A 26,583-nucleotide genomic window follows, 5' to 3' on the forward strand; every position below is an offset into this window, starting at 1 on the left:
TCATCAGACTGGCATATTTGTTTTATTATTCAATATCTTGTCTTTTCCAAACATGTACACAGAAGTTTCAAATGATAAAGTATATATACATACATGTTGGTGTACATACTGATATCCTCTAAAAAGTCAAGGGGCGTGGGGTCATGACTGCTGTGCGTTTAAAGAGACAGTAAGGTAGGATTCTGCTGGAAGTCCACACACATACACACACACAAAAAGGGAGATCTGCTAAACGGAAATAAAAAAAATGGATATAGAGCAGTGTTTCTCAACCACGTTCCACGAAGGATCGCCAGCACTGCATGTTCGTGTGTGTGTTCGTCACACCCAGGTCTTTCAGTCTCTGCTAACGAGCTGATGATCTGAATCAGGCGTGTTCGGTTGAGGAGACAAGGAGAATGTGGTGGTCCTCCAGGAACATGGTCGAGAAACACTGATATAGAGAATCTCCAGTGCACTTCAGTTAAGCATGTTGGGAGAAAAACGAATAACCGTGGGAGCTGCCTACATAGTGGAGACAAGAGACCGAGCTTAATAATATCACACTGTTCTATCCTTCTTAAAAGGGAGCGAGTGTGTGAAGGAAAACCGTGGAAGTTTTACACAGCAGCTCAATTTGTTTTGTGACATTTATCATGTAGGTTGGACAAACAGAAACCCTAGCCTGCAAGACAGATGCTGTGCGTGGAGTTTCTTTATTATACGTTGCTTTTCTTTTCCTCATGTGAACAGATGACACGTTAATATCTATACTACTACAGTATTAATGACCGTTCTCCCTCCCAACACTTCACTAAATGTAAAGGAAACGGTCCTGCGATGTATTCACGGGGCAAACGAAAGGTTCATGTAGAAACACAGATTTTGTAAAGTGTTGATCAGGGTTTTGATCCGCATGGTCGCAGGAGCTGTAATTCTACATGAGCGCTCTTATTTTGTGACGCTACACATATATATTTGTTGTTCTTTGGTACAATTTAGTTTTATTATCATCCGATTCAAACTGTGTAGCTTCACATGAACACCTAATGACCAAGGAGGGGGTATCAACCCAAGGATGACATCTATTCAAGGCAGGGGTGTCCAAACTCAGTCCTGGAGGGCCGGTGTCCTGCAAAGTATAGTTCCAACCCTAATCAGACACACCTGGGCTAGCTAATCAAGCTCTTACCAGGCTTTCTACACTCTCAAAAACAAAGGTACGCGAGCCGTCACTGCACATTTGTACTTAAAGGGTCCATATTGGTACCTCAAAAGTATATATTAGTACCTAAAGTATATATTAGTACCCTTTTAGGTACTAATATGTACCCTTGAGGTATTAATATGGACATTTTAGGTACAGATTTGTACCTTTTGAAAAGGTACCACCCCAGTGACAGCTCGTGTACCTTTATTTCTGAGAGTGTAGAAACATCCTTGCAGGACACCAGAGTTTGGACACCCCTGATTTAAGAGATAGCTCACCCAAAACTTCCAAAGCTCATCCGAGATGTAGGTGACTTTCTTCATTGAACATTAAAGATTCTAAGCTGAATCCGTGGTCTTTGGTGACTGATATAATGGCGGTGAATGGTGACCGGTTTACTACACTGCAAAAAATGCTTTTCTTACTTAGATTTTTTGTCTTGTTTCTAGTCCAAATATCTAAAAACTCTTAAATCAAGACGAATTTTTTAGACATGCAAAACATACTGCCTTGTTTTAAGATATAATATGCCAAAATTAGGTGAGTTTTTCCTTAAAACAAGCTAAATAATCTGCCAATGAGGAAAGCAAACAAATCTTATGTCAAAAGGAAAAACAAGATTCATTTGCTTATCCCATTGGCAGATTATTTTGCTTGTTTCAAGGAAAAACTGCCTTAATATTGGGATATTATTGCTGAAAACAAGACAATATATTTTGCTTGCCTAGAAAATGTTTCTTGATATAAGAATTTTTAAATATTTGGACTAGAAACAAAACAAAAAATCTAAGTAAGAAAAGCATTTTTTGCAGTGTAGATTAAAAATAAACACACATAAATGGGTACAAATCAATAACCGTGGCTCATGAAGACACAATGAGGTCTTGTGAGGCCAAACGATCACCCAGTATAAGAAATTAAACATTATTATACAGTATTATGATGAATTCTCAGGAATACAATCGGACTGCATTCACACATGCGCCGAGAACTGTTTGACCAGGATGTGGATTAAAGCTAATAATATTGTAAACAATGTTTAGTTTCTCACACTGAGCGATCGTTCGGCTTTATTAGACCTCATGAGGAGCCACGACTATTGATTTGTACTCATTTATATGTTCATTTTTAATGTAATAAACCGGTCACCATTCACTGCCATTATATCAATCACCGTCACATTCAGCTCAAAACCTCCTTTAAAGTTCTCCTGAAGACAAAACAGTCATCTAAGATGATCTGTGGGCGAGTAAAATAACAGGAACTGTTCATTTTTGGATGAACTATCGGTTTAATGCACAAATAACATTCCCATTTCTTCTTCAAATTAGAGTTTGTGTCTCGTTTCTAGTCCAAATATCTAAAAACTCTTACACTGAGAAGCATTTTCTAGACAAGCAATACATATGGTCTCGTTTTCAGAAATAGTATGCACACATTTGCTCCTTAAAGCAAGCACAATATTCTTATTTCAAAGCAAAAACAAGATCATTTAAGTTACACATTGGCAGATTTAGCCTGTTTTAAGGATAAAACACTTACTTTTGATGTATTATCTCTGAAAGCATGCCTATATTGTTTATTAGTCTAGAAAATGCTCCTTGATTTAGGAATTTTAAGATATTTGGAGTAGAAACGAGACATTTTTTGCAAAGGCATCATAAGTTTACTACTCAAACGATGCACTAATAAGGATGATGATATAGGAACTGTTTAAATGTTTGTGCGCAAGGAAGAAACCTTTTTTTTTGTTTGAAACGGCGATAAGAAGAAAGTGAGGATGGATTTGGAGGGATTGGCGTGGACTTCAGACCACAGCAGCTTCTGTGTGAGAAAACCTCTACATCATACCCATCTGCATCAGGGAGTTGGCGTATGCCATCGGTTTGACATTTGGATGAGGCTGTAGAGAAAAAGAGGAAGAAATCAGTTTATGGGCTGCATTTATTACAGCAACACATCGAGGACAACATATACACTTCATTGAACATGCGCATATAGACGTGATCTATAAACTATATCACTTTCCAAAACTTTTCCAGGCCTGAAAAATGACATGTTAAAATTTCATGACTTTTCCAGGTTTTTCATGGCCGATTGAATTAGGGCTGCAACTAACGATAATTTTATTTCATTGATTAATCTGTTGATTATTTTTTTGAATAATTGATGAATCGGGTTTTATTGAAAAAAGCTCATCCCTGAGCTGTTATAATAATAATAATAATTAATAATAATAATAATAATAATCTATGTAGCTTTGTTCTGTTTTCAATCCAAATATCGAAATATTTTTAAATCAAGACACATACTAGACACATGCAATAGCATAAGAAATGATGTCTTGCTTTCTGAAAAAGACCCACCTTCGAATTGAGTGATTATTTGCTGAAAACAAGTTAAATTATTTGTGAATTGGGTAAGAAAAATAATCTTAATGAGATATAATCTCAAACAGAAGTTTTACCGGTTCACATAAACGTGTAACCGTAAGTTCACACCGAAAGGTCGCTCTGGCCGCCCTGGCGACAACGCTGTCTGCCTTCAGCTCCGGCGGTGAGAGCGTCAAAACTCGATACATTGATCTCGTACTTAAAGGAGCCGTCGCAGCATATCAGTTACATTCCTGCATAAAACATGTTTCTAGCGTGAAAATGTTGCGCACTTCTTATCAAATTCATACAACAATGGAAGATCAAGTTGCATGTGGTGTGGCTTTGCTCTATTTATCCAATATGTGTCCATATGTCTGAAATATCCTGAAGCAGCAGTGCTGTTTTGTACTGTCACATCGTGTGAGATTCCCGATTTTTAAAGATAAATTTATATAACATTAATGAACATCAGTAACTCGCCAGTAACTTATTTGATGCATGTTCCTGTAAGAAAACATTGTAAATAATGGGAAATCCGGCGACCGCAATAATCAAACCCTTGGGAACAACTGTGGTCGGAACCAAAGTTCACAGGTCTGTGTTCTCTGAACTGCTATCAATCGATGGACGTCTTCATTCTGATTGCTTGCCGCCGAACCGCGTCATAGCTCATTACCATAAAGTTGACTTCATTTCAACTCTCCTCGACGCTCACGCTGGCGAAGACGCGCCGCGCTGCTCCTCGCCGCTTATCGACGCCTATCGCCGCCGGCTCTCATTGAAAATGAATGACTTCCGGCTACTTTGACGCTCTCGCCGCTTTCGGTGTGAATGTACGGTAAGTGATCATGATCTATAACGCGAGCTGGTCGTCCACATGTTTACTTGCGGCCGCATGTTTGCCTCATTCATAAAAAGCAGAACACGCAGGATTCAGCACGTAAATTCACCAGGTACTCCCCAAATACATGCAAGCAAGTGGCTGGTGAACTTAGAGAAGAGTAGATTCAACGTTATAGTTACTTTCACTATGTGTGATGTGTATCTGATTTGATTAAATCGGCAAATTATATTTGAATGGATTGTTAGACTTCCTTGCGTGTTTTACAAACTCTAAATGTTTTGTTTTACTAGTACTTGTGTGTATTAACATGTCTAAAACATAAATTCTTTTAGCTTAAAACGCTGCATAATTGTGATAATATGTCTTTCTCAGCGGAGTTAAGTTGGTTTTGTTTTAAAAAAAAATACAAAAAAAGAAGCACTTTTCCGACGGTCCCTTACTGAGAGCTCTGTTCAGCGTGAGCTCTCTCTGGCTCAGCACCAGACGCTAGAGCTGCACGATTCTAGCTAAAATAAGAATCGCGATTTTTTTTGCTTAAAATAAAGATCACGATATTCTCACGATTCTGTAGATGTAAAATAAAGGTATGGTAAAAACAAACATATGGCACAACATTGATAATAATATTATGTGTAGGTCTACTGGTTTCTATAAATAATTCTATTCTACTTACAATAATTCTGATGTTGAATTATTATGTTTGAGATATATGCTTGCAATCTGTCATATTAGACAAATTTATTCACTGGTAAAATCAGACATTTGCCATTATCAGATTATATTCAACAATATATAGGCTAGAGTAGTTAAACTGACATTGTAAACATTTATTTACAAGCACAACTGTGTGTTCACGATGAAAGAAAAATCATATCAAACGATTGCCATAATCATAACTCTAAAATGCGATATGATCATTTAAATGAAGTGCACACTTTCGGTTTCATTTTGACTGCTAAGCGAGTGCTTGTTAATACTTCACGCGCGGCTCCCAAACGATCACTCTGTGCCACAAACTGAATATTATTTACAACTGTATTACCTGTTACTCGCAACATATGCAGGTTCTGTTCACTAAAGTAGACGCGCGCGCGCACCCTCTCTTTGATAACAGCTCGGTCAGCAGCTCACGCCACGTGTGATTTCCCGATCGCAAAAACATCATATTAACATTTTTAGGTGAATTATTGTGTCAATGTCACTGAGCAACATCTGTGAAACAATGAAAAGACTCGTGCAGCCGCCTTTTCTTCTCTCCTGAACTCGAAAATATGATTGGCAGAATCGAAGAAATGCTGGATTAAGATCGCCTAGCGGGTTGAATCGAGATCGCGATCTTTTAACGATTAATTGTGCAGCTCAAGCTCAGTTTGATTTTCTCAGTTGCCGCTCTAAAGGTTAACAAGCTAACGCTAATTTGTCATACTTGTCAAGCTGGATAACAAGTAAAACATCAGCACCAGGGACTTTACGCTCCTCACCTCAAAACGAAACAAAAGTAGGACCCTGCTGTTGAACTCCCGTCCTCCTCATCCCCGTCTATGAGGCGACGAACGATGTATCAGTGCGCGAGAGAGACCGTGTTTACTCCGCTCCATGCTGAACTGAAGTGTTTTTTAATAATCAAACAGTCCAGCGTCGTGTGACACAACGAATCGATTATGAAATTTCTTGCCAGCGCTTTTAGTAATCGATTCTTATTGATTTAATCGATTCGTTGTTGCAGCCTAAGAATGAACTCCAGTTCGAAACTTCAGTTTCTGTACCTGAATACTGTTTGACTCTCCGGAAAACCCTAAAGCACTGTTTGTTTAACTTTTCCTTTGCTCTATTCTAATGATTTTTGCCTGTAATGTCTTTATTTTTTTATTCACCACCGCAGTCAATCTAGATTAATGATTTCTTTCAATCTGGTGGAACTGTATTCATATTGCAGAAACACAAAACATCACCATGCCAGACTTTTCCAGCATCATGCAGCCCTACTTTCAACCAGCAGAACAAAAAATAGCTTCTGAGGCAATCACCAATGGCACCTTCAAACGCCAATAATCTTTTAGCATCCCTTATTCGTAAGGATCTTTCTGTAACAGTGTGTGTGATGTAAATAACAAAAAATAATTCCACTGACCACAGCAGTAAACTGGTGAAACTCTGGCTTGAGGTCTGATCCCCTGAGATGAATGTACGCTCCTTTATTCCCCATCTGGTCACTAAGAGAGAACAGGGAACACACGCACAAAAGAAATGTCATACAGGAGGTTTCATCGTTTTTGCACATTTCACATTGCAGACGAATGCAAAAGCGAATGCGTGTTTAATAAAGCCACGTATAGATTATTACTTCTAAATAATCAGAAATGGCTTGGATTAGTCAATCAAGTGGAGATCTCAAGTGGAAAGACAGCTTAATCTGCCTGGGGAGGTTACTGCATTGTTTCCCCCACGTCGACTCTGTCCCCAGGCCACATTGCCCCATAATGTAATGTAATGTGTATTTATAATGCATTTTTTCATGTATAGCTATACTCTCAAAGCACTTCACCATCATGAGGGGGGGGGGGGTCTCTTCACACCACCACCAGTGTGCAGCATCCATTTGGATGATGTGATGGCAGCCACAGGACAACGGCGCCAGTGCGCTCACCACACACCAGCTATAGGTGGAGTGGAGAGACAGTGATAGAGCCAATTCGGTGGATGGGGAGGATTGAGAGGCCATGATGGGTAATGGCCAATGGAGAGAATTTGGCCAGGACACTGGGGTTACAACACTACTCTTTATGAGAAGTGCTGTGGGATTTTTAATGAACACAGAGAGTCAGGACCTCAGTTTAATGTCTCATCCGAAAGATGGCGCACACTGTCAGTATAGTGTCCCCTAGACCTGCAATCGGGCCATAAAAGTTACGCCCAACAGAACTGATTCGGCCCAAGCCCGACAAGTACATTTTGATTGACAGCTTTTTAAAGCCCGAACCCGTTTATAGCCTGACATTATTCAAATGTGCTCATGCACACAGCTCTTTTGCCTTTTTTCATGAATGAGTCATTTATACCTTTTTAACAATTTATTCATAACAAACGTAGGCTATGGGCCACTTGGAAGTTGGAACAAAGAAATAAAATAAGTCCTCTGTAACATCGAAACATCTCAGCTCTCTAGATAGGCCTGGGTACATATACTTAGACTTTAAATTGGCCAACACACCGATAAAAATAAATCTTTCTTAACCAATTAAATAAAATTAAATTATAAATGATGACGGGTGTTTGACAATAACGAAATTAAGATAAAGGCTCTGCAGGATTTGTTTCACCACTTCTCTTCACAATGGCATTAAGGCGACGATGAAGCTGAATAATAAAAGAATAATGCCAACATTAGCCTGTATACTCTGACTACATTATGATTTTATGGTTTAATTAATATTTAGTTATAATTTGTAAATCCTTTACTCAGCAAGATAAGGCTACGTGATTTTGTGGAGGAACATTATTGAATTCACTGTATGGCTTAAGCGCAGTCCTGCGCTCACTGAGCAGCACTGAGCACTCGTTCACTGCTGCTGCTACTGGCCGGGATGCACTAGCTAATTTAGCATGTTTTGGGTAGGATTGTTTGTTCATCTTCCACCAGCCAAGAACATTTCATTTTTCATGACAGCAGTTTCAATGTAGCAAGTGACTCCATCATCTTCCCTGTCAGCTTGCTGTACATTGCTGTTTAGTGCTCTACCGTAATACACAGTGTATGAGCGACCGCCGAAATACTTTGGCGGCTAGAATGACTGTTCTTATTGAACTAGCAGCTGGCATGAACACAGTCAAAATTAGCTCTTTTTGACTTCTCCGTTATCTTTTGTTCTTTGCAGGGATGGATTTTAATGTTGTAACACAAATAAATTACTTTCTCGCGCTAATCCAAATGCATCACAAGACGAATGATAGAAATTAAGCCCAGGCAAAAATCTTCAGCTCTAGTGTCCCCTTCACTATACTGGCGCCCCCTGCTGGCCACACTAACACCACTTCCATCAGCAACCTAACTTTCCCATGTGGTCTCCCATCCAGGTACTGACCATGCTCAGCCCTGCTTAGCTTCAGTGAGTGACTGCTCTTGGGCTGCAGGGTGACATGGCTGTGGCCATATTGAAGTTGCTGCATGTCTGCCGGATCCCGTTTTAGCTACTTGTACATTAAGGTAGCGTTCAGAAAAAACAAAACACCTGTGAAGAAACTCGACACAGGGTAATATAAAAACCTGCTGCCAGCTAGCGTTTCAGAAGTGTTATTGCAGAGCAACACAAACAGCATGCAGAAGTATAAATGCACGACTCGTCAGGTGCCGTGCGTCACACCGATCACTCGACGCAGAAACATAAATCAGCCTTTAGGGATAAAGTTGATGCGCAAAGTGAAAAGTGGAATTATTTCAAGCATGTCGCAAAACCTGTTGTGCAACTTGGGTGTTTATTAATAAATAAAAAGCAGTTCTGTTCATTGACGTTTCCTGTTTTGTTTTAATAAGCTGTAGGATGCTTGTCTATCGTGATAAATACCTTAGGTATCGTATCGAAGTCAAAATTTTGGTTTCGTGACAATACTTGCGCGCATGCATGCAAACACACAGCCACATAAGTGTGCATGCTTTTGTGTGTGTGGTTGTGTGGGTGTGTGTGTGTGTTTGCGTGTGAGACAGATAGAGAGATCATCATTTCCATCAACACAATCAAATAGCTGCCAAACAGCACAGACGACATTTCAAACAACTGCTTTCATTTAAAAATGTGATACAGCCAGATTTTTGGGTAAATTCTAGTTTGTCTGTTTCTCAATGCGTTTCCTTTATATACAGAGTAGTGATGCGTGGATGGCGGTTATATCCGCGGGCGCTGCGGATAACCCACAGGTCAGGCGAGGTCGGGAAATAATACACATTATGATTATTGCGGATGGGTCATGGCTGGATGAGATTAATTATGAATAATTTTTGCTTTGTATTTTTTTATACACATTCTGTAAAATACGAAAGTGTCTATAATGCATTTTTGCATCAGGCAAACGGGCCCTAATTTGCACGCTAATTAACAAAAATAAACAAAAAACAGATACAAGAGAAACTTAAAAAGGGAGGAAAGAAAAGTGGCTTGACATTTACAGTATTGCCAAAGCATTTTAGATATGTGTAAAGTATGTAATATATTAACATCATTAAATTAATCAAAAGAAGGTATTGATTCGCACTCAATTGCTTCGTACTGTTTTTATTTTTACTTTTTCTTACATTTTACGGGTGATAACAGACAGACAGTCTGTCTGTCTTTCTGTTATCACCCGTAAAATGTAAGAAAATGTAAAAATAAAAACAGTACGAAGCAATTGAGTGCAAATCATTACTTTCTTTTGATTAATAGCAACGATAAGATTAACGCACCAAACCAAAGAAGTACTTTGGTACTTTTTTAGAAGAACTAAAAAAACCGCAAGCGCGCAGGACAAACTTCAGTAACTCTGCATCATTAAATTAATAAAATATACAGCAACTGAGAAATAAACTTAATAATAAATGAAAAGAAAATAGACATTATTGCTTAACATTATAATAATTACTACAATAAAAAGTGTAGATAATTTAGTCGAATTAGTTGATTAGCCAATTCTAACAAATGATTTGCAGCCATTATAGATGTTGTTTTGTTCTCGAAGTATATACAGGGTTTCTGCACATATCATAATGTCAAATTTAAGACCTTTTTAAGACCTTTAAGTATTAAATTTAAGATCCTTTTAGCAATATCAAAAACACGCACACACAAAGAGAAACTGCAAAAAATAAATAAATAAATAAATCACAAAATTAGTGGTAAAATAAATGTATTCAAATTGAACAGTACTAAAGACAGGTTAGATGCACCATTAGACTACAGAAAAAAACAAACAAACATCTTAAGGTTGATTTATACTTTCGCCTGGCGCCACATTGCGCACCTCACGAAACAGATGAGGCTTTAGTACTTGACACGTTCGCCATTGAGAAATTCTTTTAAATGACAGGGGGCGGTCAAAAGAAACAGACAGTAAAATCAGACGGACAAACAGAGAAGTGGAAAATTTCCGGAAGTAGGTCATATCATTAATATCATTGAAGATTTTTAAACAAATTATTTTTATAATTTATTATAAAGATTTTTTTTTAACCATTCAAGATTTTTTTTTATCTGATTTTTAAAAAAATCTAAATGATGCATCACTTGCTTTTGTTCAGATCTCAGACAGTTAAAATATTTAAGGTTAAATATTAACGGCAACAGAACTTGTTTTTTTTATTATGGCAAGAACAAAAGCAAAAAAAGTACACTCACTAAAAATATAAAAAAATTCTATATTTTATTTTGATAGGTCATGGACCTGTGCAAAATATTTAAGACCTAGAACAGCGAAATTAAGACTTTTTAAGGCCTTAAATTTTGATTTTTAAATTTGAGAATTTTTAATTCAATTCAATTCAATTCAATTCAGCTTTATTTGTATAGCGCTTTTACAATGTAGATTGTGTCAAAGCAGCTTCACATAAATGGTCATAGTAACTGGAACAGTGTGGTCCAGGTTTTAGTGTTTAAGTTTTTAAGACCCCGCGGAAACCCTGTACATAGTAAAGTTTGACGGAGTAGAACGATTATTCATTTCATGTTTCTCCTGCGACTGTGTGCACGTAGTCAGCTGCAAAAAGGTGATCCAAATGCGCATACAAATAAAGTTAACTTTAGAAAACGAAAGTAAAACCTGAATCCTGGACATTTTAGGAGATTTCATATAAGAAACTACAGTCAGACACATTTTGGGTGAAAAGGACAGCATATGTGAGTGACAGATCGAGTAACAGTTATAGTATGGTGTGTGTGTGTGTGTGTGTGTGTGTGTTTATACATAAATATACATAGTCCAAATGTATATATTATATAAATATATCCTTTTATCTTGGATGTGATTACTTGTTTGACAACACAAACACTTATATAAGATATAACAGTACATCTATCTGTAAATATCACCATAGCTTTTCTATAACTGCACTTTATAACTTATCCCCGTCTCCTGCACTTGCTGCTATTGAAACTGCATTTCGTTGCATTGTACTTGTACATGTGTAATGACAATAAAGTTGAATCTAATCTAATCTAAAATGTAATCCTATACAATAATATGCAATTAAACATACAATATACTATACAATATGTAAATATACAATACATTACAGCAAAACAATGAGGAATATGGTGCAAAATTTCCAATAACTCAGACCAAAATCTGTCATTTCTGCTCCAAAAATAGGAAATCCTGCAGGGACGTGATAAGGAAAGGTTAGAGACAGAAAAGAGAGATCTTCATACCAGTAATTTGGCGCTGAAAACACGGTTATGCACTTCCCTGAGTGAGTGACCTCGTAGCCTTCGGCTTTGACCTCATGGCTGCGCACGATGTACTCCAGTTTGTTCTGCTCCAAGAATCGCTCTGTAACGTCGGGCCCGAACTGACAGCTCACGCCGCGCTTACTGATGGAGCGTCCGTTCTGCAAGACACCACGGTCAACAGCGAATCACAAGAATAACCCAAAGCTTTGAAGAGTTGGGAAAATGAACTGACCTGCAGCTGAGGATCTGACCACAGGAGATCACACATCGGACCTGCACAGGAAATTAAAAGTACATGCAGAGGTTAGCAGGTTACTGTAAGCAGGTTAACAGGTCACCTGTAAATTACATTATGCCTACATTACGCTCAGTAGACCCTTTTTATCCAAATTGACTTGCATGTAAATCTAGTTGTTGACATGTCAATGCATTAATTTCATATCCTCTGTTTTTGATAATACATTTTATAAACGTTAAACACGTTAAACTCCTGCGGTGTTGCTATCAGTGTGTGAAGAGTGGGAGAAAAGGCTTGCAATTACAATGCAACACAATGGGCAGCACATTGAACACATTTTATAAGTGGTCAGAAACTTGTAAATGGCTCATGAAAGAATAAAGTTACGTTAAAACCAAGCACACCATTGTTTTTCTTGTGATATTCCCAATGAGTTTGATGTGTCACATGACCCTCTTCCTATTGAAAAAACAAAAGGTTGGATCCAAGATGGCCGACTTCAAAATGGCCACAATGGTCACCACCCATCTTGAAAAGTTTGCCCCTTACGTACACTAATGTGCCACAAACAGGAAGTTAACATCAACCATTCCCATTTTATTAGGGTGTATCCATATAAATGGCCCACCCTGTAATACCTTACAAATAATGAGCTAGTTAGAAGTTTATTGAGCTAAAGTCTTAGTTAATAATTTGTTAATAACATGTATCGTGACCTTATAAAGTATGATCTTATTTTACATCCCTAGTCCTAGCCAGTGCCCAAACCTAAACCCAACTAATACCTCACTAATAATAAGCAGTTAATTAGTAATTTGTTGAAATGAAATTCTAAATTAATGGTTTGTTAATAACATGAATTGTACGTTAAACTAAAGTGTGACAGACTTTTTCTTTTACATGCTATAATCTATGATATTGTATACACATTTTTCTTTTAAAAATGTTTAAAAACACAACAGTTACTCTCCCTGGTAATTAATCACTTTTATAACGATGTAATTCAGTTATTAACTCAGTTACCATTCGTAACAAGCAACTTAACTAATTACAGGGTTCATACACATTTCAACCCAAAAAATTCCATGACTTTTCCAGGACTTGAACCAATTTTCATGACCTAATGTTTCATGTAACGTTTACGTATACGTGGTAAATCATAGTAAAAACAATAAATGTTTTAATTTATTAAAGCATATCATAAAACACGCAACAATCTCTTTAGTTTCATTTTATTTTCATATCTATGTAAAATAGATGATGCTTGCAAAGCACTAATGATGTAAGAGCATGTTTTTGGCCAAGAAAAGAAGTAAAAACATCTAACCTCCATTCCAGTTTACAGATATTTATCATACTAATTTAAGACAATGTTAATAGTTTGTTACTTCTATTGTAAAGCCGCGATCACACTGCACTTTTCGCTCCATAGACTTCTATTCATAGGCATGCGAACGTGTCAGACCAGAAACACAAGCACATGCGACAAGTTTCGCATTTCACTGCATTCGAAAGTTCAAGCTTGGTGAATTCTTACCTGCAAAATCGCATCACGTCGTTGCGTTAGACCAATAGAAGATTTGAGCAATCGCTCACTTTTATTAACATCTAATCATATTGTTTATCACCACCCCATTTCACAGCGCCATACGACAGAATTTCGCAAGCACAAGCTCTAGTGTGACCGCAGCTTAAGTCGCTTTAGACAAAAACGTCTGTTAAATGACTAATATAAATGCAATTTCCAAAACTTTTCCAAAACCTTGTGGGTTTTTCTGTTTTTCCAAAACTTCATGACTTTTTCAGGTTTTCCATGACCGTATGAACCCTGTAAATACTTCTTTAAGTACATTTACATTTTAATAACATTCACTCTGAGAGCTATTCACTTCTAAACACATCTCATTTCTTCCAGATTAGTTAGTAACAGCGCTTTTATTTTTAAGTGTCGGCATGAATAATAATATGCAGTGATAATATCCTTTCTTACCAGAATCTGGCGGCTGCCTGTTCCTGTCTATCTTTCTAATGTCATCTAAGGTCACACCGTCCTCACTAAACAGTCCACCGTGCATCACCTGAAACACAATTCAAGTCCATTAACACTCAAAATGCATTTCAAATCCTTAGTGATGTCTACACACCTAAATACGGAGAACCGGAAAGGACGTAGTGGAGGAGAAAAAAATTGGCTGTGTGAAAAAAATTATAATAATAGGCAGGAGAAAAAAATGGGTGAAAGAAAAAAATGGGTGGGAGGAAATTATATATTTCTAAGTTTTTGCGTTCTCTCGCAAAAACGTTTTGCATTCCCTCGCAAAGATGTTTTGCATACCCTCGCAAAGATGTTTTGCATACCCTCGCAAAGATGTTTTGCGTTCCCTCGCAAAGATGTTTTGCGTTCCCTCGCAAAGATGTTTTTGCATTCCCTCAAAAAAGATGTTTTGCGTTCCCTTGCAAAGATGTTTTGCGTTCCCTCGCAAAGATGTTTTGCATTCCCTCGCAAAGTTTTGCGTTCCCTTGCAAAAATGTTTTGCATTCTCTCGCAAAAATTTTTTGCATTCCCTCACAAAGATGTTTTGCGTTCCCTCGCAAAGATGTTTTGCATTCCCTCGCAAAGATGTTTTGCATTCCCTCGCAAAGATGCTTTGCGTTCCCTCGCAAAAAATGTTTTGCATTCCCTCGCAAAGATGTTTTGCGTTCCCTTGCAAAGTTTTGCATTCCCTCACAAAGACGTTTTGCATTCCCTCGCAAAGATGTTTTGCATTCTCTCATAAAGATGTTTTGCGTTCCCTCGCAAAGATGTTTTTGCATTCCCTCGCAAAGATGTTTTGCGTTCCCTCGCAAAGTTTTGCGTTCACTTGCAAAGATGTTTTGCATTGCCTCACAAAGTTTTGCGTTCCCTCGCAAAAATGTTTTGCATTCCCTCGCAAAGATGTTTTGCGTTCCCTCGCAAAGATGTTTTGCGTTCCCTCGCAAAAAATGTTTTGCATTCCATCTCAAAGATGTTTTGCATTCCCTCGCAAAGATGTTTTGCATTCCCTCGCAAAGATGTTTTGTATTCCCTCGCAAAGTTTTGTGTTCCCTCGCAAAGATGTTTTGCATTCCCTCGCAAAGATGTTTTGCGTTCCCTCGCAAAGATGTTTTGCGTTCCCTCGCAAAAAATGTTTTGCATTCCATCTCAAAGATGTTTTGCATTCCCTCGCAAAGATGTTTTGTATTCCCTCGCAAAGTTTTGCGTTCCCTCGCAAAGATATTTTGCATTACCTCGCAAAGATGTTTTGCATTCCCTCGCAAAGATGTTTTGCGTTCCCTTGCAAAGTTTTGCATTCCCTCACAAAGACGTTTTGCATTCCCTTGCAAAGATGTTTTGCATTCCCTCGTAAAGTTTTGCGTTCCCTCGCAAAAATGTTTTGCGTTCCCTCGCAAAAATGTTTTGCGTTCCCTCGCAAAAATGTTTTGCATTCTCTCGCAAAAATGTTTTGCATTCCCTCGCAAAGATTTTTGCGTTCCCTCGCAAAGATGTTTTGCGTTCCCTCGCAAAGATGTTTTGCATTCCCTCGCAAAGATGTTTAGCGTTCCCTCGCAAAAATGTTTTGCATTCTCTCGCAAAAATGTTTTGCATTCCCTCGCAAAGATTTTTGCGTTCCCTCGCAAAGATGTTTTGCATTCCCTCGCAAAGATGTTTTGCATTCCCTCGCAAAGATGTTTAGCGTTCCCTCGCAAAAATGTTTTGCATTCCCTCGCAAAGATGTTTTGCGTTCCCTCGGGAAGATGTTTTGCGTTCCCTCGCAAAGATGTTATGCATTCCCTCGCAAAGATGTTTTGCGTTCCCTCACAAAGATGTTTTGCGTTCCCTCACAAAGATGTTTTGCATCCCCTCGCAAAGAAGTTTTGCGTTCCCTCGCAAAGATGTTTTGCATTCCTTTGCAAAGTTTTGCGTTCCCTCGCAAAGATGTTTTGTTTTTCAAATTCTATGAATTTAGACATACTTCTCGGCTCGCATACTGATTTTAGCGTACTATATAGTATGGAAGTATGCGGTTTCGGACGCAGCCTCTGTTCCTGGAGGGCCGCAGCTCTGCACAGTTTAGTTCCAACCCTAATCAAACACACCTGATCAAACTAATAAAGCCCTTCAGGCTTCTTTAAAACCTACAGGTAAGTGTGTTGAAGCATTGTTGGAACTAAACTGTGCAGAGCTGCGGCCCTCCAGGAATGGAGTTTGACACCTGTGCTATACATTTCCAATGGGATGACTGTGCTTTATTCTTACCAGTACTTTGTCATTGATGCACTGCGCAAGAGGAAGCCACTGGAAGACTTCACTGAACAGCTTGAACATCTGGGAGGAGTACTTCGCTTTTACCTCACCCTCGAAGCCATACATCTGGTTCATGTTATCAGTTTCATGGTTACCTTGACAAGAAAACACACATTTTTAAGTAATCCATTGATCATTCACGCACAAATGTTTGTAATGTTGCGAGCGCTCACCTCTTAGCAGGTGGAAGTGTTCTGGATAGAGCAGCTTGAAGCCAAAAAGCGTAAGAATGACCTCGACAGAAAAAGATCCGCGGTCCACAAAGTCTCCGTTGAACAGCTGAGATCTTAAAATCAAGGCTAGTTTACTGAATTATAGTTAGAAAAACAAATAAACAAGTTTAGCTTGGGGTTTAAAAAAAGCTTCAAGTCCCCCGAGGCCATGCTGTCGCTATTGGTTAACAGTGGTTTAAGCATGACACGTTCTTTTACATGATTTGGGACTGTCCAGGGCTTGGTTATTTTTGGAATATGGTTAAACAAGATTTGTCTTTTTTAGGGCTGCAACAACGAATTGAAAAAATCGATTACTAAAAGTGTTGACAACGAATTTCATAATCAGTTTGTTGTGTCACACGACACTGGGACAGTTGATTATTAAAAAACACTTTAACAAGTTAAAATCCGCTGTTATTTTATGATTTCCGCCTGGATTTTGCCTACCCAAATTTAAAAGCTTACTAAATCCACATGCAGAGGTGTAAATGCAGAAATGTGGTATCATTTAAAAAAAAAACTTTGAATTTTCATAAAACACTATTGAAAGTGTTTAAAATATCTGTATATGTTGTCTGTGTTATAATAAACACCTAAAATAAGAAGCGCTTTTGTATTTTTTTTTATAAACTCAAATGTGAAAGTGTGCCTTTTAGGTTGTGTGTGGTCTAGCGTGCTGTAATTAATGTCGGTGGTTCCTGCACATGTCTGTAATCATAGGAAAAAGGAAAATGTCTCCACCATAATCTATGCGAAAGTTATTGTATTCCAACTGATGAGAGGCGCTGTACAAGCCACAGAGAGCGATCATTGTGTTCATATTTCACTATTCTTTTGTTTGATCAAACATAATTCACTTTGTTTGGACCAAATCAGACTTATACTGTAAAAGGATTACTTATCACCTCAAAAACAGAGGAGAAATCAAAAGGGTTTTAGACTCTCCATGTTTGATTTTTTAAATATACACGATTATCCTATCGAACTGTTGTATAAACACAGTATCACATGAGTAGCAGTTTGATATGGCTGTACATCGTCAGTGGTGGGACACTAAGGCACTCGGCCTGCGGCCTCTTGCCAACTCACGCCTCCCACCAGTGCTGATATACTGCCATGTGGCACTGCTACTCGTGTGATATTGCTCATATACATGCATACACACATATTTAAAAACAATCTTTTATATTTGGGTCTTTGCCCAGCATTAATATTGATATTTAATTGGGAGGTACTGCTGACATGTTGTTTTACTCTACGTCTGTTAATCAATTTGCACACAATCTCACTCCCTCACACATAATATACAATGGTCCAAAAGTGAAAGTGAAAGGATACATAGGGATTAGTTGGAGATGGTAAGCTGTTCAGCTCAAAAATATTTAGAAGATCATAGTACTGGCCATGTGTATCGCCACAAATAGTGATTTTCTCTGACTAAACAGCAAGAAAAATAAGAAGTAAGACATTAATAACATTCATTTGAAATCAAAGTAAACTACATCAACAATGCAAAATAGATTTTCCTTGTAAAACGGACATCCTCTTACCTCTTTTAATGTAATCTCAACAAGACTAGGAAGTTTGGTTAAAACTTCTTTAACTTGAACCAGTATCTGCAAAACAAAAAAAAATGATTGATGAATGCTTTAAAGCAGTGGTTCTCAAATTTTTTTCACCAAGTACCACCTCAGAAAAAAAAAAATTGGTTCTCCAAGTACCATCATAATGACCAGTATTGAAATAAAGTAGCGTAGTTGGCCAAATTAAGCAGCTACAGCACTGCACAGTTCAAAACGAGGCAGAGTCATATTCATATTTCTAGAAGTTTTGATACATTTTGAAATATATGTTGCATGTACATATGGCATATTTGTAAAACTTCTTGAAATCTAAAAATTAACTTGTATGTAGATTGCTAGGGAACCCATTGTTCTCAGAGGATGTCAAGCCGACAACACTGCTGCACTCTGAAACAAGTTTTATTTATGGAGAAAATTAAAAAGCACTGCAGTGTTTGGGTGTTCTGTGTTTGTCTGAGATAATTAGTCTACCAAAATTATATTCCATACAAAATATGATGCTGATAGGTCGGTTCTTGTCCCGTGACTCGCGGTGCGGCACTCTGAAAAGTTAAGATGTTTTCAACTAGGGACGCCTGGAATACACAAGCGCGTCGTGCTGCTTGCGCCTTAGTTACGCACTTAGTTCTGCACCAATTGGATTAATTTTTAGCAGCTGATGACGCGATGCACTAAAGTAAACATTTTAAGCACAACGCTTTGATCGTAGGCCTTAGAAAGCAGCCAATGCTGTTGGTGAGCATCGGTGTTATCGTACGCAACAAATAATTAATACTGTATTAATTTTTTCTTTCATTACTCTGCGATTCCTTCGTGTACCACTAGAAGTAAGCCCGAGTACCACTAGAGGTACAATTACCACAGTTTGAGAACCACTGCTTTAGATAATTATTTGTTAATTCAGTGAATTGTGACCTAGACTAAAGTGTTACTGCTAACTTTTAAACTAAGTTTAAAAATAGTACTGGTTCATTACAAAACCGTGGCAATGCAGATTAATAGAAAACCAATAAATTACAATGACGTAATAAAATAATGAGTGTTGAATGGATATTGTAATGTACGTCAGCATTTGAGGAGCACATACCTGGTAAGCACACTTTCTGTGCAGTTTCTTTTGGTCTTTGAACCAATCCATCAAGTCTTCCATGAACTTCAGCGTAACCTTCCCATCTTCAAGTTTAGGTCCCGCATAGTCGTCCTCAATTGCTGTTGAGAGACAAAGAAAAAAAAAAACTTGTACTGGGATTCCCTAGTATATACAATTGAAGTCAGAACTATTATAATTAGAGATGTGTTGACAAAAATCTGCTCTAAGTTAAACAGAAATTGGGAGAAAAAAATATACAGGAGGTCTAATAATTCTGACTTGCAATTTATTCTGAAGTATAATCTAAAGGTTTAACTAGGTTAATTAGGCAAGGTATGGTAATTAGGCAAGTCATTGTATAACTGTAGTTTGTTCCGTAGCTTTTATTGCTTTAAGGGTCTAACAATTTTGTCCTTAAAATGGTGTTTTAAAAAATAAAAACTGCTTTTGTTCTAGCCGAAATAAAACAAGTAAGACTTTCTCCAGTAGAAAAAATATTATCAGACATGATGTGAAAATTTCCTTGCTCTGTTAAACATTATTTGAGAAATATTTTAAAAATTATTTAATTCATTTAATGGAATGTAAAATTCTGTAGTTATTTTAATTCATCATGTCAACTGACAACTTTATTGGAAAAATGGCAGCAATGTTTACCAGAAATGTTTAATATTTTAAATAAACAGTAGCGCACTTTTAGTCTTTCTTTGGTGCTGTTAAATCCACCACATCAAACATGAAGCTCTTTTATGACATGGTAGTACATCACACTGTAAATCGCAATTTTTGATCATATAAATCGTAATTATATGTACTACTACAGTATGTTGTGTAAAATGTACCCAAAACACTGTGAAACCAGTGTTACCAAAATGAAAAGCCTGTGTTAAGGACTTACTCATGTTCTCGATGTCTAAGGAGTCGACTACTGATCGTTTGAGCTCGTCGCTGGCGATGGCCCGTTCAAAGGCCTTCTGCTTGACAATCTTATTACATTCCTGGTACTTCATCTTGGCATCTTTGTCATTGGGCCGAACTCTAACCACCTGTTAGAAAAATGACAACAGCGCAAAGGAAAGAAAGAAAGTTAAGGTCAAAGATACTCAATGCGGAAATCCTGTATCCACTGATTTCTATAGTAGGAAAAACAAATACTATGTAGGACTGGGCGATTCTTGAAAAAATAATTGATATTCAGATAACCGATAATCAATCTAATTTCACCAAGTCAATTTTTTCAGTTACTTTCCTTACAGCATGTGGAGTCATAGCCACTGTTAATGCGGATTTATACTTCTGTGATGAACGCACAGGTGTGGTCCAGTGCTGTCTTCGCACAGTCGCATACCTGCGCACCTCTCAAAGCAATTAACTACACATTGCACGTTTGCACTACATCGAAGATGGATGAAATCTGTGCCAGAAAAGCCTCGAGACTGCACATTTTCCATTACAATATAATTATTATTTGAATTAAATATTTGTTTACAGAAGATTCAATAAATGCACTGTTAAAATATTATTTACAGGATATACAAGAGGTATTTTATTAAGGAGATACGGCAAACAGAACTTAGAACCTGTAATTTTAATAAAAAATAAACATCAAGGAAGAACCATCTGAAAAAAGAAAAGTATTGAATATAAAAAATGATCTTTGCTGCTGTTGCTGATAATCCTAAATATAGAAATCTAACATCTTGCACAACGTTATCATATTTATTTTCAATTAACGATTCAACAATTCCCACAGAAAACTTTGTTTTATTATAGGTGGATCATTTTTGAAAACGTACTCGGTGACATGATTTTGATGGTTGTTTGTCGCCACCTGTTGGTTAAATAATGTTATTGCTAAAACATTCACTAGCGCCAAGTTCCATTAAAGGGCACATAGTTTACCCCTTTTTATGATTTAATATTAATATTATGGTTCTTCTGAGTGTGTCAGTTTAGGTTGAGTTCAACACACAGTTCAGATGTTTTTATTATAATATGTTAAGTGTCATGTTGGGGGCGTTTACACAGCTCGCTGTTTTAGGGGCGTGTTGCTTCACATGAAAATTAGTTTCGGCTTCGCACCCAACGAAACAAGGGGGCGGAGCCAGAGCTCATCCGCTCTGTGTTTGCAACAGACAGAGAGAAGCTAAGCTACATGAGAGGATCACCATTCAGCCGTACATGTACGACTCGGACTCTGAAAACCGCTCCAATTGGTCCACCGTTTTTATGTTGTCAAATTGAAACAAAAGGACTGTGTGTGTTCATATCACCCCACTATGACGGTCTATGCACTAAACATACACACGTCTGTCCAAACTCTTTCAAATGTAGATTTTTCACCATACGTGCCCTTTAAATGGTGATTTTAATCTTTACCATAAACATCCGTGTTTATATCTAAACTAAAACCTGGTACTTCTGTGTTATTTAATTGTTTGTCACTCACTGAAAAAGTGTAAAACTGAATCTCTCTCATTTAAACACAGATTTAAATGCATCGCTTCAAAGGATTAATGAACACATACAAATCATTATCATTTATCCTTCATGTTGCGCGGGATTGAACTTAGATACTGATCTTTTAATGTTTAATCATGCAGCTTTACACTGAATGCATTAATGCATTAAAACACCTTTAATTAAACGCCTACAAACCTATTAAGGTAGGTCCCAACACAACATTTTTTTCCGTCATCATTATATTTCACAGGAAAGCCTAAAAGCTTTCATACACGTAATTTAAACAACACGAGAGGAGATCTCTCTGCAATTGTTATAAATGCTGGATTAACCTATGAATTCACAAGAAGTTATTAATCCGCGGGTCACACGTGTTTCAAACTGTGGGTTATAATATGATACACCCCTACTGATGACCGTTACATACATCATAACAGTCTTGTCTAGTGAAAACAGTCCATGTAACTTCAGGAGAGTCTTACCGTTTCATAATCTTTGAGTGCTGCTTTAAACTTCCCCAGGGCCATGTTGGAGGTGGCTCGCCGATAGTAGCCCTTAAGGTAGTTCTTGTCCAGCTCCAGGGCTCGGGTGGCATCGGCCAGCGCATAGCCATAGCACTCGGTGCGCAGATACGACAGACTCCGGTTACTGTAGTATATGGGATTGGTTGGGTTGAGATCCAGTGCTTCTGTGTAATACTTGATGGCGTTCTCATAGTCTTTATCTGCAATAACAATATTAAATAGAAGAATTATCGGAATATAGTAGATAAATCAATGGACAAGACATTCTTCGGAGTACTTATTTTAACTTAAGTGAGCCTGCCATCCCAAACAGGACTCAAAACAAGATTCAAAAATGAAAACTTCCTGTTCATTTACTCGCCCACAGGTCATCCACTTCTTCAGTAGAACATTTGAGCAGGATACGTGGTCTTTTGTGATTGATATAATGGCAGTGAACGGTGCAAGCTTTTGAGATTCAAAAATAAACGCATACAGACGAGTTCAAACCAATAGTCATGATGCCACACTGAGCTCTTGTGAAGCAAAATGATCGCTCGGTTTAAGAAATTACACATTGTTTACAATGTTATTAGCTTTAATCCACAGCCTGGTCAAACAGTTCTCGGCACATGTGTGAATGTAGTCCTGTCTCTATAAAGGGTCACAAAACACCAACCCTGCTGAAAAATCCAGCTTAAACCAGCCTAGAATGGCTGTCTGGTTTTAGCTGGTCAACCATCCTGCTTTTAGATGGGTTTTGGCCATTTCCAGGCTGGTTTCCACCCATTTTCAGCCTGGTTTTAGAGGGGTTTTGGCCATTTCCAGCCTGGTCAAGCTGGAAAATGACCAGCTAAAACCAACTTGACCAGCCTGGTTTAAGCTGGACGTAGCTGGTTTTGGCTGGGCTAGGCTAGGCCATTTGGCTAGGAAATGGCCAAAACCCATCTAAAACCAGGCTGGTCGATCAGCTAAAACCAGCCAACCAGCCTAAGCTGGATTAAACTGGATTATTCAGCTGGAAAAAACACATGTTTTGAGCTGTTGACAGTCGTATATGTGTCCCACACTGCTAAAAACACTATTAGGACACCTATATTCAGCTAAAAAGTGAAAATTGGTTGTTTTTGCATTATTTCACGCAAATTCACACTTCCGGTTTGAAATGAATTTTTGAAGCTGCGTCACGGCCATGAGATTTTAGCGTGTATTACAGCGTGTAGAGTGGACGTCTGTACCAGGGAGTGCCTTATTACGTCTCTGAGTGTGCTGCATTTATTCTTGAGTAAGACTTGGTTGAAACCAATCAGCGCGCTCTAATGTGTATGCGGTGCAACTTCATTAATATGCATAATAGCTTCCAAGACTGTTTGTACCTGAAACAGTGTTCAGACGGCAGAGAAACGCCGCGTTGTTTTGGCAAAAGAGGACGGAAAAGAATAAAAATTGTTTGGAGATACGGGTCGTTAGTGTTGCTTTTATAATGTGATTATGTGTGGATTACTGCACACGACGCGCGGCTGAATTACGTTTGTACTAAAATTTTTTTATTCGAGAGCTTTTCTCATCTGGAAATTGTGAAAACTGGATTTGCTGCTCGTCTCCTTTTAATAAAGACGCGGTTCCAGTATGTGTTGTCTCTACAGATTTGGTAAGTGTGTACAATCAGTGCCCTTTCTTTGTTCATTCAGATGGCAAAGTTATAGTTCGTATCTTCAGCAGCACTCTTTCAGTGTTAATACAGACCTTAGTCAAAATGATTTCTAAGTTACTTAGTTTACGTTAATATCACTACAATATTATGGACTGAAAGATCTGCTGTAAATGCTGCTCTCAGAGTGTAAACATGACCACTGCAATCAAACTATTACCGACCGCCGTGTTTAATTTTCGCCGCATTTTGAGACAGGATAGTCTACACAACACAGCTTTCTGACCTACCGACTGCATCTGAGCTACCGAGAAATGCAGAGTTTTTTTTTTCTCTTATACGACGTGCGGTATCAAACATTCTACAGTCATTAAACACAGTCAAGTGTGTTCGTTTTGTCTCGGTTAAAATCAGCGCGTGCCCAAAAGGAAACTCCCATTTTTTTTAAAAACCTTCCCCTTTTCCCTCCCACCTAAACAGAGCTGGACACACCCACTTTCCTGACTTTTTCCAAACTAGAGGTGTAAACACCCTGCTAGAAATTCTATAAACTAGAAATTCCAAGTTCAGTCAAAGCAGGGTGAATCAGCTTTCAGCAACTACGCCCCCTGCTGCTGGAATCAGCGTCCAGAAATGATCAGATATGCTCCAACATTAGGCACATTCAAATCAAGACTGAAACACATCTGTTTAGATGCGCCTTGACTGAATGAGCACTGTGCTGTCCGACAGATTGCGCTACTATGTCTTTATCTTCTTTTTCATTCATATAAAACCTGTTTTTAATACTATTTGTCTTTATTTTTTTCTTATATACACGTCTTTTATTCCTGTTTATGTAAAGCACTTTGAATTGCCACTGTGTATGAAATGTGCTATATAAATAAACTTGCCTTGCCTTTTCAAATGCAACACATATCATTGATAAAGTTGCTTTTATATTCGCACATTCAGACTTTCTCCTTAATAATATAATTTTAGAAAAGTAATGTTTACAAATTCTAAATAGTGAAATCATATTAGCAGCCAATGAATATCAAAGTACAACATTATTCACAGTCAATTAAATAGTGCTAATGTCTTTTTCAAGTCATATTTACATGCGATATTAGACCCTATATTCAAATTAGCGTATTAAATAAAACAGGGAACGTTGAATGAAGAAATGTGCGAATATAAAACCAACTTTACCTCAACACAAACACCCCACAGTTTAACTCGTGTTAAGTATTTTTCAGAAATGACCATAGGATAAGCACAAGTATCAAAATAACTACCTGTCAAAACAGCAGGATGATAATTTCCCGATATAAAATGAATGAAAAGCAGACAGAAACCGAAAATAAACTATGTATTCAGCGAAAACACGTGATCACCTTGCTCTTGTGAGGGTATTAAAGTCTTAATACTGTGGTAATGACAGCCAACCAACATTCATACACCTGACAGAACAGCAGCTCTCTAAGTACGTGTGTTACGTCATCTCCCACGTCATCGTCGAGTTTATTTATCATAAGTATGAATTACGAGCAGAAAAGTCTATGGTGGTGTGTGTCTCTGATTCATCATGTGTGTGCTTGTCTCACACACGCTGCCCTTTTATTGATCTCACCAGTCATCATCAAACCGCAAACTCACGCAACACGGCCCTATACAGTCGACATCAGTACAGTCTCTTATCTGCAGCGGGTATTTGGCATGATTGTACCTTTAAAGTAGTCATTAGCCTTCTCCTTGAGTTTCTCTGCACTGGCATTCCGCTCTTCTTCCGCCATCTTCTCGCTGCCGTGTTCCGTCATGCTGCCGCGTGCGCGCGAAGAGCTGTCGCAAACACTTACGGGAAGGTACGTCTAGAACAGTCTAGACCCCAGAATAAAAATAAATTAATTAATAGATAAAAATAAACAAACGTTCAGAAGTAAACATTTTAACACACTAATAACCGCTCCATTAAAATCTGTATTCAAATAATTGGATCGTAAAATAGTTATAATAAATTAAATAATTTAATAAATAATAATTAATAAAATATTAATAATATAATAGGAACGTATAATAACTTAAATTGTAGCCTATTTTTATTTTAAAAATAATTTTTGTCAAAAATGACATAAACACTATTTTGAGTGATGTAAACAATAACAATTGCCCACAGTGTATTTCCTGTTTTACATTTTTCATTACTGAAAAAAAGCTAAAACCAGCCTAAGCTAGCTTTAGCTGGTCGACCAGGCTGGTTTTAGAGGGGTTTTGGCCATTTCCAGACTGGTTTCCAACCATTTCCAGCCTGGTCCTAGTTGGTCAGGCTGGCAGATGACCAGCTACAACCAGCCTGACCAGCCTATCCAGGCTGGGAGCCCAGCCAAAGCTATGTCCAGTTTAAACCAGGCTGGTCGAGGTGGTTTTAGCTGGTCATTGTCCAGCCTGACCAGCTAAGACCAGGCTTAAAAATGGAAATCAGCCTGAAGTGGCCAAAACCCCTCTAAAACCAGGCTGGTCGACCAGCTAAAACCAACCAACCAGCTTAGGCTGGTTTAAACTGGTTTTTAGCCTCTGAGAATCCAAAAGTGTCCACATATTGATACGTAATGTTATGCTTGCTGTTTTAAAGTTTTAAATTATGATATAGTTTGAAAACAAGCAGGAAATCTTCATGGACTAATAACATGAACACAATACTGGCCACTTTATTA

The 26,583-nt window shown here is 37.9% G+C and overlaps 1 protein-coding gene across 2 annotated transcripts; it reads right to left on the reverse strand.

Moving 5' to 3' along the window:
- ppp5c (protein phosphatase 5, catalytic subunit) lies at nt 1-25,692 on the reverse strand. Of its 2 annotated transcripts, NM_001014350.2 has the most exon segments (14): nt 4-1,103; nt 2,984-3,092; nt 6,540-6,621; nt 11,803-11,981; nt 12,056-12,096; nt 14,052-14,139; nt 16,338-16,480; nt 16,559-16,664; nt 17,939-18,037; nt 18,151-18,216; nt 19,271-19,392; nt 20,172-20,319; nt 22,219-22,460; nt 25,599-25,669. In NM_001014350.2, coding segments are annotated over 13 exon segments (1,446 nt in total). In that variant the 5' UTR covers nt 25,666-25,669; the 3' UTR covers nt 4-1,103; nt 2,984-3,029.
- Nucleotides 25,693-26,583: the final 891 nt, after the last annotated feature.

The sequence above is a fragment of the Danio rerio genome, chromosome 15 (genome assembly GCF_049306965.1).
Source record: "Danio rerio strain Tuebingen ecotype United States chromosome 15, GRCz12tu, whole genome shotgun sequence".
In the NCBI taxonomy this organism is placed as follows: Eukaryota; Metazoa; Chordata; class Actinopteri; order Cypriniformes; family Danionidae; genus Danio; species Danio rerio.